This window comes from Tachysurus fulvidraco, chromosome 1 (genome assembly GCF_022655615.1).
Source record: "Tachysurus fulvidraco isolate hzauxx_2018 chromosome 1, HZAU_PFXX_2.0, whole genome shotgun sequence".
In the NCBI taxonomy this organism is placed as follows: Eukaryota; Metazoa; Chordata; class Actinopteri; order Siluriformes; family Bagridae; genus Tachysurus; species Tachysurus fulvidraco.
The window spans coordinates 48,637,500-48,651,440 of record NC_062518.1 but is presented as its reverse complement, the minus strand read 5'-3'; the positions used below and the strand labels follow the sequence as shown (position 1 = coordinate 48,651,440).

The window sequence follows — 13,941 nt, the reverse complement described above, 5'->3', positions numbered from 1 at the left end:
AATCATTTTATTTTCATATGTTTTATATCAGTGACCTTTTTACACGCCTGCAGTTCCCTTTCCTGATTCTCAGCTCTTAGCAGAAGCTGACATTTTAATTGGAAAGTGATCCATTTAAAGAACAAGCTGTTTGGATCAGCAGCTAGCAGAAACTGACCCATAACCTTCATGTGAACATTAAAGATTGTTATGAACACACACACTCAAACAGGAGTTTAGGCACATCTGCAGGGTTTCTGCATTTATTTGTGTTTTCTTCTCATCACAACTGACGCTGTGCTTTTGTTCCCCTGTCCGCAGAGACGTGAAACCTGACAACATGTTGCTGGACAAAACGGGACACTTAAAGCTGGCAGATTTCGGCACTTGTATGAAAATGAACAAGGTTTAACGAGTTATTTTTCACTGTTTACCTCATGACCAAATTTAGGGCCTTTTTACACCCAGTCACTTCGTGTGTTGTCTCTGATCCCATAGCTATCTGATTTGTTAAAACTGTCCCATTTACATCAGGCCACATAAACGCGTCTCGGCGAATCGGACATCGATCCGATCTTTCTACTCCCACCCACAATGCTAATATATTTTACCTCATTTCCAGGGTAATTGAAATGGAACACACTTTGGTGTATGCGGTTGCTGCAAAAAACAGCATTTACTGTTTGCTGCATTTTCGCTGGTGGCAGCAGTGTGTTTTAAGCCCCAACGAGACGCCTGGGTGAAAGATCAGAGCAGAGCTGGTGGGAAAACATATTTGTTTCTGGCGCGATGCACGACTCGCGAGTCACCTGCGATTGACGTAGTTCCGTTTGGGAGGAGTATAGCGCTGACGTATGTGGCTTGAACAACCACATTTACACCTGTCCAGTTTCATCTGAAACGCGTCCCAGACCACCTCCTGGAGGGGTTTGTACCATCGGGTTTATATCTGTCTCCAAACCGTTTCAGAGGGCATTTAGACCTGGTCTTTTTACCATCGGGTAGATATCGGATCACAGAAAACGCAGGAAGTGACCCCCTTAGGTTTATGAGCTTTTGATCAGGTTTTTATGATAATTAGCATGTCGTCTTTTAAATTCTTAACTGCATTACTTCTAGATTCGGAGCATTAACCTTTGACTCTCTCTGAGCAAGTGAGTGTTTGAATCCGAGTAGTTGGCGGTGTCGTAAGACGTGTGTGTTGTTTTAAGGACGGTATGGTACGATGTGACACAGCAGTGGGAACTCCAGACTACATTTCTCCAGAGGTACTGAAGTCTCAGGGTGGAGACGGCTACTACGGCAGAGAGTGTGACTGGTGGTCTGTGGGAGTTTTCCTCTACGAGATGCTTGTCGGTGAGTAACACAACCCCGAAACACCAGTGAGGGTGGAGGTAGACTTGTACGAGTAGGTGGAAGGGGTGAACAGATGAGATGCTGGACAAGTGGACAGACAGGCTAAAAGAAACGGACTGAGAGATGGCATGAAAAACTGACAGACAGACAGATGATAAGACAATAAAACTGTGGAAATGACAGACAGACAGACCGGACGTCAGGAAAAAAATTCCAGACTGACTGACGGAAAGACAGATAGGTAAACAAAGTGACAGCAAAAGAACAGACAGATAGATAGTGAGAGATACAGACAGAAAGGTAGCAAGAGAGGCGGACAGACGGCAAGATGAATGGATGGATAGAAAGATGGACACGACAGTAAGACAGATGGGTGGAAAGATGGTGAGGATGTGAAAAGATTACCAGTTGGATAGCAAAAGATGGGCAGATGATAAAAATAAAAAGGACTACTCCTAAAAGAGAAGTTACTCAGACATGTGGAAGGACAGTGAGAAAGGATACACGGGCATTGCACATTTAAAATGTTCCACCGTCTGCGTCAAGGGGACACGCCGTTTTATGCCGACTCTCTGGTGGGAACCTACAGCAAGATCATGAACCATAAGAACGCGCTGACGTTTCCCGATGACAACGATATCTCTAAAGATGCCAAGAGCCTCATCTGCGCCTTCCTCACAGACCGGTGGGTTAATCCTGTCAGGATTTCCTAAAACCGCTTCAGAATATCCAACGGTTTTGTGTCTGATGGGTTGAATCCATTGCTCGTCTACCATTTCTAGGGAAGTAAGGCTAGGGCGTAACGGAGTGGACGAAATCAAGCGACATCCTTTCTTCAAGAACGACCAGTGGACCTGGGATAACATCCGTGACAGTGAGTGACCTGTTTCACCTAACAGCTGAGTCTATCATCTATATCAGTGTGTAGTGTTTAATTTTGTGTGTGTGTGTGTGTGTAGCTGCCGCCCCAGTGGTGCCGGAGTTGAGCAGTGACATCGATACAAGTAATTTCGATGATATAGAGGAGGACCGGGGAGAAGAGGAGACCTTTCCCATACCGAAAGCCTTTGTGGGGAATCAGCTTCCGTTTGTGGGCTTCACCTACTACAGCTGTCACCAGTGAGCGCACACACACACACACACACACTTACCCACACTGCACTGCTCTCTGCTCGAAAATTGTGACTTGTTGTTCAGTATTCTGAAGGTATTTTATTTAAGCAGTAACTCTGGACCAAATCGATTAGTAATAGACTGCGTAACATCCACACGGGAGCCAGTGGCACTCAAGTCGATGTGCTAAAGCTACAAACCCACACCACTAGCTCTTGGGTTCGTGGACCAAACCTGTGGTCTGACAGTTCTTCATTTCCCTACTCACAACTTTAGTTCCTGTTTGCTATTAGATCCCATGCACTGTTTGATAAAGAAAGAAAAACAAGTCTGTTGGTGACTTCTTCAGATCTACCTGCTCAATGTACTATGTCTTTATATTACTGATCTGGAGCTAGTTCCAAGAGCCATAATGCCTCTCTTCCACCGGAAAGAACCGGGTGCTGGTTCAGAGCTAGCCCTAGTGCTGGTTTAAAGTTGGTTCCACTGGCGAACCTTCTAAGAACCGGTTTGCCTTTCCACCGGCTAGAGAGCATCACAGCGCCGAGTGTGACATCACTGTATACGCGTCACGTGTCCCAGCGACGTTAGCGCAGCAGCGACAAACACAAACACAACAACAATGGTGGATGTTGCTTTACTGTTAATGCTCATGACTTTGTGAACCTACATTGGCATCCAAACGCGGCGAATAAAACATGTACGTGCGGCTCCGTGTAATCTGTATAAACGGAGGTTGTAATCGATAAAGTACATAACGTTATTTTATCATTAACGCAGAAAAAAAGTTAGCCTTAGCATGTAGCTACCTACTATCATGTGTGCTGATAATGTATCATATCACGGTAAAGTAAAAGTGTATTAAACATTAGTATACTTAAGGTACATTATCAAAGGTGCTAACAGTAGCCCCGCCCACAGCCCCGCCCACAGCTCCTGATGCAAGCGGTTCTTAAGACTAGACCAGCAACATTTTGGTGCTACTTAAGAACCACTTTTCCAGGTTCGGAGCCGGTGCTTTGGCGGTCGAAACAGAAAGAACTGGTTCTAAATTAGGCTCCGAACCTGCACTCGAACTGCCTCGGTGGAAAAGGGGCATAAGTGTCAGAGGTTACAGCACCGGACCAGTTTGTGACCACTTGTTTGTCCAAATGGGAAAACTGGCCAGTTGGCCTGGGTTCTGTTTGTGTCTTGTGGTGACGATATTCTCTGGTTTAGGTTTACCAGAGGACCAAGTGCAAAAACCAGCAACAAGCATGACCGTGCAAGTAAAGAGGACAAGAGCCAGGTAAGAACCTGCAGATTACCGGGGTCAGACCTTCCAGAGGTATCTCTGTAGAGGACGATGATTTGCTACGAGGAATGCTGCTAACGCTAACCCGTTTTCATGTCTAGTTGGAGAATCTACTGAAGAAAATCCACCAACTGGAGGAGCAGCTTCATGGAGAGATGCAGCTCAAGGACGAGCTGGAGCAGAAGTGCAGGTACATCATCTGGCTTAGTTCCATCATGTAAAGAAAAAAGAAAAAAAAACCCTGGACATTTTAACGTCTTGACTTCTCTGCTGTCTTTTTTCTGCAGGGCCTCCAAAACCAAACTAGACAAGATCATGAAAGAGTTCGATGAAGAGGTGAGGTGTATTTATTTATTATAATATTTTTCTATGCATGGTCACGTCTTCAAAGTTTCTGAGCTATGTTTTCTTGCTCCCCGTCTCCGTCCTTCCCCAGTGCAACGTAAGGAAAACTGCAGAGTCCAGTCTGTCTCTGCTGGAGAAGGACAAGTTGATGCTGCAGCACAGAACCACGGAGTTCCAGAGGAAAGCAGACCAGGAAGCAGAGAAGAGACGCAACCTGGAGAGCGAAGGTTTGTCCATTTTCAACCAACCCTTTGTCCTCCACGTCTCTCCTTGTCTTTTGTAACGGTGCTCCTGTGTAATCCAGTCGCACGTTGCTAAATAGTCTGAGGATAATAATGACCAGTAGATTCCACAGAACTGCTGTTCTTCTGTAACATCGTTCGTCTCTTGTATCCCGTTCAGTTTCCGCTCTGAAAGAACAGCTGGAGAACATGAGGAAGCTTAGCCAGAACACACAGGCTTCCAGTGATAAGATTGTTCAGCTGCAGCACCAGGTACAGTAGCCAAACACTTTCCATGCTTCAGAGATAATCTGCATATTAAAACAGTTTTTTTGTTGATTTGATTATTGTGCCTCAGAGATTTGAGACCCGATTAATCGCAGCTGGAGTCTAATTGGAAACTGGGCTTGATTCGGCTGATTTTGTCTGATTGTTCGTTGTGCTCTGATTGGTCATCAGGTCTTATTGACCGCTCTCACGTCGGATCTCATTGATCGTTGTGTCTGATGCATCACATGGTCAGATTTGCCGTCATGTCTGTCTTTGATCAGTGGGTCTCTTTGCACTGACTGACCACTGAGTATTATTAGTATGATGTGCACCACTGGTCATTGGTTCTTACTGGCCACGAGGCCGTCCTTAAAAATAGTTTGGTTTGCAGTAACAGTAAAAAAAAAAATATATATATTTTTTTACTGTTATATATATATATATATATATATATTTTTTTAGTTATATATATATATATATATATATATATATATATATATATATATATATAGATGGTATAGATGGTGATTACGGATGAATGTAATTATACGGATGATACGGATGAATGTAAACAAATTAGCATATCGTGACGTCACTGACTGGGTCTTCAACCCGTGCCTTCGGGCGCATCGTCGCAAACCTCATTTTGATGCTGGGCACAGATTTTCCAGAACTCTGTGCCAAGTTAAAGCGGTGTCGAGCTGTTTTAATGGTTTTTTTAGACGTATTATGGCGCCCGAACCCATACGACTTTGAGCGGTGACGGCGAACATTTTGTTACTGCAAGCCGCAGCCATCGTTACCAAGCGCGACCCGTCGACTCCGACAGCGAATGAGAGAACGAGACGAAGCGAACGCACAGGCCGTAGTGTGACATCCGGTAACCAATAGTGTAAACATACTGTAGATGATGTCACAGGTTTTTATTCAAAAGAAAGAGCGTAGCCTTCGTTTGTATGTAGGCCGAGGCGATTTATATATTTACAATACTTACTAAAATATAATTAATATTACTTTATTGCTTTTGTATTAGTTGTTTGATGAGTAAAAAAAAAAAAAAGGTCTGTCATTTAACGCAGATTTACAACCGGCGAGTCGGTCGGACTTAAAGAAAAACAAAAATGGAGTCTGTCCTAAATCAACAGGGTCGGTCGGGTTACGGCAAACAAGGATCTTTTTAAGGATGGGCTTAGTTCTGATTGGTCGTTGGTTCTTTGACAGCTCGAAGAGGCCAATGACTTGCTGCGGGCCGAGTCGGACACGGCGGCACGGCTGAGGAAAAGTCAGACGGAAATGGCGAAGGCCATGAGTCAGCTGGAGTCACAGAACGGAGAGCTGCAGGAGAAGAGCCGAATGGTGGACGACTCCAGGAGACAGCTAGAGAGAGAACTTATGCAGCTACAGAACACGCTGGACACGGAGAGACGGACCCGCAGCCAGGGATCCGAGGAGATCCGTCAACTACAGGGTATGTGCAGGGCAAGTGGATGGCATATAGTTAAGGGAATTCAAGCTAACCTTGACACTATTAGTGTCCACGTGGGGGTTCCATATAGCCTTAGAGTACAGGGGAATATCTAATGCTGGGTGCTATATTGTGAAGGTCACTAAGGCTACTACAAAGGTAAATTAGAGCTCTGCTGCTACTGCTGATAAAAAACAAAGGGAACTGAAGTTACTGCTGCTGACTGACTGTTGATGGGTACTGAAGGGAATACAAATGGTAAAGTAGAGTTTATGCTACAGAGAGATGCTTTATACCAAAACTAAACAGGATTCTAGACAGGATTTCTACTCTGAAAGCATGTACTAGGAGAGATTTTACAGACATGTTGGTTGGCTATTTCACACGGCATGTGTGTGCACTTTGTAGCTCGCATTGTGAGCCTTCAGGAAGACAACAAGGACCTGAAGCAGAGCATCTCCAAGGTGGAGACGGAAAGAAAGCAGGCACAGGAAAGGAACAACATTTTGGAGAAGGTAAGCACTAATCCAGCGGTTATAGTTTAATATAGCAATGAGATTGGTTGATAATATATGTGTGTGTGTGTGTAGGAGAAGAATAGTATGGAAATTGACCTAAACTATAAGCTGAAGATCCTGCAGCAGCGTCTGGATCAGGAGGTAACGGAGCACAGAGTCACGCGGGCTCAGATCAATGATAAATACGAGTCCATAGAGGAGGCCAAATCTGCAGCCATGCATGGTAAGTGTGTGTGTGTGTGTGTGTGTGTGTGTATTACTCTAAAGTAGGACTGAAGTGACGATGTATTATATGAGGTTTGTGTTCTTTAGCGGTGGAGCAGAAGGTGTCAGAGGAGAGCGTGCTGCGCCTACGGGCTGAGAGTCGGGTGGTGGAGGTGGAGAAGCAGTGCTCCATGCTGGAGTTTGACCTCAAGCAGTCCGTCCAGAAGATGGAGCAGCTTATGAAGCAAAAGGACCGACTGGAGGATGAGGTGAAAATTTGAAAAAACATCACGTGTAGCCAAAGACATCAGTGTCTTTTGTTTGCTCTCTGGTGTGACGTGTGTGTGTGTGTGTGTGTGTGTGTGTGTGTGACAGGTGAAGTCTCTGCGTGTTCAGCTGGAGCAGGAGTGTGGGAAGCGGGCGATGGCTCAGAGCGAGATGAAGAGCTGGTGTGGTGAAGCTGAAAGGTTGAGAGGGACGGAGAAGCAGCTGAAGCAGGAGATCAACACAGCACTGGAGACCAAGCGCTCACTCGAGTTCCAGCTTGCACAGCTCAGCAAGTAAGACTCTGGCTTATTAACATAACAGGTTTACAACCTGATTTAAGAATATAGAATTTCATAGATGCTGACTCTGAGTAATAAAGCTGGCGTGCGCCGTTACGGTAAAATACCGAATAACAGCCGAAGCTGAAATTTATTATTAAGGGAAAACAAAATACAAAAGCTACATGGCGCTGTGTGAAAAAGTGTGGGAACGTGAATTCTGCTGTCTACCAAAAAGTCCTGAAGGACAAAGTGACCTCGAGCTGAAGCGAACTTGGGTTCTGCAGAAGGACAACGATCCAAAACACACCAGCAAGTCCAACTCCGAACGGCTGAAGAAAAACACAATGAAGACTTTGGCCGAGTCAAAGTCCTGACCTGAATCCTATTGAGACGCTGTGGCAGGACCTTAAAAAGGAGGTTCATGCTCAAAACCCTCCAATGTGGCTGAATTACAACAGTTCTGTGAAGATGAGGGGACCAAAATCCCCCCACAGCCTCAGCTGTAACGGACTCACTGCAAGTTAGCACTAACACCTGACTGCAGTTCTCACTGCTAAGGGTGAGACAACCAGTTATTAGGTTTAGGGGGCAAATAGACAGGGCCATGTGGGTTTGGGGTTTGTTTTCCCTTAATAATTTGTTTTAGACTCTTGTTTTTAACTTGAATAATATTTTAATTTGTTTGACAACCGTGTAAAAAAAAAAAAAAAAAAATCAGAAAGTGTGTGTGTGTGTGTGTGAGAGAGAGACGGTCCTCATATTGTTTAATGTTTTGTGTCTGTAGGCAATACAGAGGGAATGAAGGTCAGATGAGGGAGCTGCAGGACCAGCTGGAGGCCGAGCAGTATTTCTCAGTAAGGATCACGACTCTCAAGGTTTACTGTGACTCAGTGGATGTGCGCTTAATTTGTGTGTGTGTGTGTGTGTGTGTGTGTGTGTGTGTGTGTGTGTGTGTGTGTGTGTGTGTGTGTGTGTGTGTAGACGCTGTATAAGACTCAGGTGAAAGAGCTGAAAGAGGAGCTGGAGGAGAGAAACCGACTGGTGCAGGAAGTGCAGAGGAAAGTGCAGGAGATGTACAATGAAAGGTGATACGGGGAACCTGTTCACATCAATCCCAGACTTCTGTTTCAGCAGCAGATTGTAAACCTGCCCTGTGTGTGTGTGTGTGTGTGTAGGGAATCTCTGATGGCTCAGCTGGACCTGACAGTGACAAAGGCAGAGTCGGAGCAGCTGGCGAGAGCATTACAGGAGGAACAGTACTTTGAACTGAGCCAGGAGAGCAAGAAGAGTTTATCACGACACAAACAGGAGCTAACCGAGAAGGAGTCCACTATAGCACGGGTCTGTAATACACACACTCTTAAATAATAATAATAATAATAATAATAATAAATACCTCTTAATGAACTTTTTTTTACTCAGCTTGAGGAATCCAACAAAACTCTGACCAAAGATGTAGAGAACCTCAGCAGGGAGAAAGCCGAGCTAGACGAGAATCTCCAATCACAGAAGGATGGTACGTTTCTTTCTTTCACTTACACACACACACACACACACACACACACACACACACACACACATTAATCCAATAAAGAAGTCAGATTGTCTGAGGAAACTCCTCATAGTGCAGTCTGCTTTTCCATAATAAAGAGGCCACAACAAGGTGTGTGTGTGTGTGTGTGTGTGTGTGTGTGTGTGTGTGTGTGTTTTAGTGTTTGAAGCTCAGAGAGAAGAAATTTCAAATGCCATTAAGGCCAACTATGAGAAGATCCTCAACCAGGAACGGACACTTAAGACGCAGGTAAGTGTGTGACAGTGGACACACACACACACACACACGCACACTTGTGAGTAGTGAAGGAACACTGTGTCTCTGCAGGCGGTGAATAAACTGGCTGAGATCATGAACCGTAAGGACATGAAGCTGGACCAGAAGAAGCGCGGTAGCACCACAGACCTGCGCAAGAAGGAGAAGGAGAACCGCAAACTGCAGCTGGAACTCAACCAGGAGAAGGAGAAGTTCAACCACATGGCCATCAAATACCAGAAGGAGCTCAGCGAGATGCAGGCGGTGGGTGTTAACATGCAACTAAAGACGATGTTCTTCAAAACCTATATAAAGCATGATTAATGAAAAGCAGTCAGTTATGCTAATATACATTTACTTTAACTGTGGGATGTGGTAGCCTAGTGGTTAAGGTGTTGTTAGACTACTGCTTGGAAGGTCATGAGTTCCAATCCCAGGTCCATCAAGCTGCCACTCGGTTGTATAAATTGAAGTAAATAGTAAGTCACTCTGGATAAGGGAGTCTGCTAAATGCTGGAAATGTAAACGTATAAAACACAATATATAAATAACCATCATTAGTCATACGCACTGTAAACGTAGCTAGGGCCGTCTCGTACACTTGGCTTCACGAAGTCAACAATGTAGTATGTGATGCATAGGATGGATATTGTCACTAACTTTCCATTTAACTAGCTAGCTAGTAAGTGCAAATAGCCAGTTCATTATTATGCAGATACATTGCTGATGAAACAAAGAGGTGTGATTGGGGGAAATGAAATGTAGTCTGTATATATTAAAAAAAAAAAGGTCAGGGTTTCCCGCAGCACTTTGCAGTTCGGGCGGCCCGCCTAAGCTAGGAAACCCTACCGCCTTAACTAGGTCGTCCAAAAAAAACAAATTCCGCTGCACGAAAGGCCGTCAAGTGCATCTCGGAGAATAGTGTGGACGTGCTTCACACCGCGAGCGTGCACGCGCGCCACACGGCCGAAATGAGAACAAGACGTGGTCCGTCACTGTCTGCAGGATAACTAGCCAGTTGATAAAACGCGTGTCCGTGAGAACTGTAAGTGGACTTATGTTCTGGGTTTATTTAAGCCTGTTATTGTATTAGTCTATAGTTCTTGCAAAGTTAAAGTAAGTTAACTGGTGATTTTGTTGTTTGAGATCTTCACCTGCTAGCTAGGTTGCACGTGCCTGTTTTTAATAATTGGTCAATGTAGTACAGAGTCTGTGGTCTATCTCACAAATAAGCCCCGCCCATCCGCGCCCCGCCCAACATCCCAACCCTACCGCCTTAACTAACAAATTTTTTGATCGATCGAGCTAACGGGTCTTGACCGGCCGCTAGCCATTGAGAGTGAACGCCTTTAAGTCAATGGATTTGGAAGGAGATCAAGAATGGATCTAAATAAATAAAAATTAAAAGGAAAATAAAGTGGTCAGTTTGACTGCAAGGTCCACAAAAAAAGGAGCTCTACTGCCCCCTAGTGATATCTCCTGTTCACATCAGCTGAAAAAAATTTCTAAACATTGCCAGCTGTAATGCCACTCATCATACATCTTTGTCATTTTGATGATATTTATTGTCTGTGTGTGTGTGTCTGTGTGTGTGTTTGCAGCAACTGGTGGAAGAAAGCACGTACCGTAATGAGCTGCAGATGCAGTTGGACAGTAAAGAAAGTGACATCGAGCAGCTCAGAGAGAAATTGAACGACCTGCAGCTGCGTATGGAGAACACGAGTGTGACGAGTTTGCAGACAGACGAGGTGGACAGCAACACTGCAGGTATGCGCGCGCACACACACACACACACACACCAATCTTGTACCTGGCCCTTTCTTCAGTTTTCGAATTTCTGTCTTTCAGTTAAAATGTCCTCTTAAAAATAAAGTAAAGCGAAGCACATTGTCTTATTAAACATGTTTATGGGTTTAAAGTCATCTCTCATGTTTTCTCCCCCTGTGTGTGTCCAGTCTGTTCTCTCCTCCTCTTTATATCCTCTGTTGTTTTCCCTCTGTGAGTAACCTGCAGCTTACATGTGCATCATGCTGTGGGATTTCTTTTTATATTTCCTTTGCTGAAATTTTATTTGCTGTTTTATTTGTTCTGGCTTGTGTGAGAAAAGCATCTTGAAATGTATCTGAAAGAAACTGATCTCTTATCAGTGAATTTTCTTCCTGGCGAAGCACATTGTCTTTTTGTGCTAGTACTTTTACAAAGACTTTTATTTTTTAATCAAAGTTTTACTCTCACGTGTGTTTGTTTTAGTGCTCTTCCACTAGCTTCCACTAAGTTACTGCCGTGGTATGTTTAAGCAATAATCACAAGGAAAAATGTGGTAATGATGTATAAACATTTAATAATCCTTTTAATATATCAAATGTTCTGGTAGCCATGAAGATTTGTTCACATTATAAGACATGAAATGTAGCCAGACCTGCTTTGCTACAAGGCATGCTTTATCTGAAAAGAATGACTGTACTAGTGGAAAAGCAGCACTTTGTTTACCACACAAACCTTTATCACTTGCATGTTTTATTTGTAATGCATCATGACATCCTCCCAACCACTGTACAGTCCAGAATGATGCAGCTCGTACTTTTGAATGTTTAGGATGCATAAGATTGTACTCAAGTGAAATTTTAGACTTAATTGAATTCCACTCAGAATTCCACTCGTGTGTGGTCAGGCATGGACAGAATTCCACTCGTGTGTGGTCGGGTATGGACAGAATTCCACTCGTGTGTGGTCAGGCATGGACAGAATTCCACTCGGGTGTGGTCAGGCATGGACAGAATTCCACTCGTGTGTGTGGTCAGGCATGGACAGAATTCCACTCGTGTGTGTGGTCGGGTATGGACAGAATTCCACTCGTGTGTGTGTGGTCAGGATTGGACAGAATTCCACTCGTGTGTGTGTGGTCAGGATTGGACAGAATTCCACTCGGGTGTGGTCAGGCATGGACAGAATTCCACTCGTGTGTGTGGTCAGGCAAGGACAGAATTCCACTCGTGTGTGGTCGGGTATGGACAGAATTCCACTCGTGTGTAGTCGGGTATGGACAGAATTCCACTCGTGTGTGGTCGGGTATGGACAGAATTCCACTTGTGTGTGGTCGGGTATGGACAGAATTCCGGCACTTGGATGGAGTACGGAATAATCCTCTGTTACACAGAGACATAATTCCACAGGGGCATAGATCGTTTGGACTGAATTATAAAGCGGTGTAGATCTTTCTGGATAGAATTCTACTCGTGTGTGTGTGTGTGTGGTCAGGATTGGACAGAATTCCACTCATGTGTGGTCAGGCATGGACAGAATTCCACTCGTGTGTGTGGTCAGGCATGGACAGAATTCCACTCGTGTGTGGTCGGGTATGGACAGAATTCCACTCGTGTGTGGTCAGGCATGGACAGAATTCCACTCGTGTGTGTGGTCAGGCAAGGACAGAATTCCACTCGTGTGTGGTCGGGTATGGACAGAATTCCACTCGTGTGTGGTCGGGTATGGACAGAATTCCACTCGTGTGTGTAGTCGGGTATGGACAGAATTCCACTTGTGTGTGGTCGAGTATGGACAGAATTCCGGCACTTGGATGGAGTACGGAATAATCCTCTGTTACACAGAGACATAATTCCACAGGGGCATAGATCGTTTGGACTGAATTATAAAGCGGTGTAGATCTTTCTGGATAGAATTCTACAAGGGTATAAGAGAGAATACCACAAGGGTATAGTCCTATTTGGAAAGAACCCACCAGGGGTATTTTACTGGGGTGTGGTCAGGTTTGGACAGAATTCCATCGGGGTCTAGTTGAGTTTGGAAGTCAATCCACTGATGTGTATAAATTGACTTGTAGAAATCCATCGGCGTTTCAACTGTAAGTCTGACTCGAGAACATTGTAGGTCTCTAGTCAAGACCACATTTTGGTAGGTTTCATATGGGATCAGACAGGTTGTAGTTAGGTGTTTTGAACTGTAGTCTGATGTAGGTTTAAAACCTTGCACTTTCACATTTATAATTTCAGGTCTGTTTAAAGCTTTAATGTGTGTCCACTGTTTAACCTCAATTTATTTTAGTAACAACTAACACAAGACCTAATGACCATTAAAATCATTGGCCATGAGAATGGCTCCCTAGGATCCAGTGACCCAGTCTGACCTGTAATGCACCATGATCTTATTCTACGGTTTTGCCCCTTCATTACCTTACTGATGTGAACTACCATTATGGCACTTGGTGAACATCTAACAGATCAACAGATTTGGAGCACATGAATAATCAGCATGTGACTCTTTCGAAAGTGTCTCCGATGGGCATGTGGTTGTTGGGAGTGATGATTCTGATTTATTGTTCCGTTATCTGATGCTTGATTTTGTGACCTACATAAATCTGCATTCACGGCATGTTCACTTAAGTCATCAAGGTAGTGCTAATACGCTGGAATTTATTTATTTATTTATTTATTTATTTACTTTAATTATATTTACAGAATCGAGATTAGAAGGCTGGCTCTCAATCCCGAACAGAGCCAATATCAAAAGATACGGATGGAGGAAGCAGGTAAGGATTTAATATCCAAAAAAAAAACAGCTTCGTAATGAAGCTCTTTAGTCAAACATTTTTGTGTGATTGTACCTGTGTGTCTCTCAGTATGTTGTAGTGAGCAGTAAGAAGATTCTGTTCTATAATGATGAGCAGGATAAAGAGCAGTCCAATCCCTCCATGGTGCTTGACATTGAGTGAGTTTAATTTTCCAAAAAAAAAAAAAAAAGTTGACCAATATGCATGTGTTTAAACTGTTTTTGTTGATGTTTGTAGTTAAAAACTTTGTTTGT

At 44.0% G+C, this 13,941-nt stretch overlaps 1 protein-coding gene across 3 annotated transcripts in view; it reads left to right on the top strand.

The window, feature by feature from the left end:
• rock1 (Rho-associated, coiled-coil containing protein kinase 1) overlaps positions 1–13,941 on the top strand; it is a 33,417-nt gene that overhangs the window by 13,739 nt on the left and 5,737 nt on the right. For all 3 annotated transcript variants that reach the window (XM_047811369.1, XM_047811363.1, XM_047811355.1), the window contains exons 6-29: positions 301–385; positions 1,191–1,335; positions 1,882–2,020; positions 2,118–2,209; positions 2,295–2,454; positions 3,667–3,736; positions 3,844–3,932; positions 4,030–4,078; positions 4,179–4,314; positions 4,490–4,581; positions 5,800–6,046; positions 6,452–6,558; positions 6,634–6,784; positions 6,874–7,034; positions 7,141–7,325; positions 8,098–8,167; positions 8,295–8,398; positions 8,489–8,654; positions 8,736–8,829; positions 9,026–9,114; positions 9,193–9,384; positions 10,722–10,887; positions 13,596–13,666; positions 13,757–13,845. In XM_047811369.1, the coding sequence (XP_047667325.1) occupies positions 301–385; positions 1,191–1,335; positions 1,882–2,020; positions 2,118–2,209; positions 2,295–2,454; positions 3,667–3,736; positions 3,844–3,932; positions 4,030–4,078; positions 4,179–4,314; positions 4,490–4,581; positions 5,800–6,046; positions 6,452–6,558; positions 6,634–6,784; positions 6,874–7,034; positions 7,141–7,325; positions 8,098–8,167; positions 8,295–8,398; positions 8,489–8,654; positions 8,736–8,829; positions 9,026–9,114; positions 9,193–9,384; positions 10,722–10,887; positions 13,596–13,666; positions 13,757–13,845 (2,949 nt within the window). The remainder of the gene's footprint in view (positions 1–300; positions 386–1,190; positions 1,336–1,881; positions 2,021–2,117; positions 2,210–2,294; positions 2,455–3,666; positions 3,737–3,843; positions 3,933–4,029; positions 4,079–4,178; positions 4,315–4,489; positions 4,582–5,799; positions 6,047–6,451; positions 6,559–6,633; positions 6,785–6,873; positions 7,035–7,140; positions 7,326–8,097; positions 8,168–8,294; positions 8,399–8,488; positions 8,655–8,735; positions 8,830–9,025; positions 9,115–9,192; positions 9,385–10,721; positions 10,888–13,595; positions 13,667–13,756; positions 13,846–13,941) is intronic.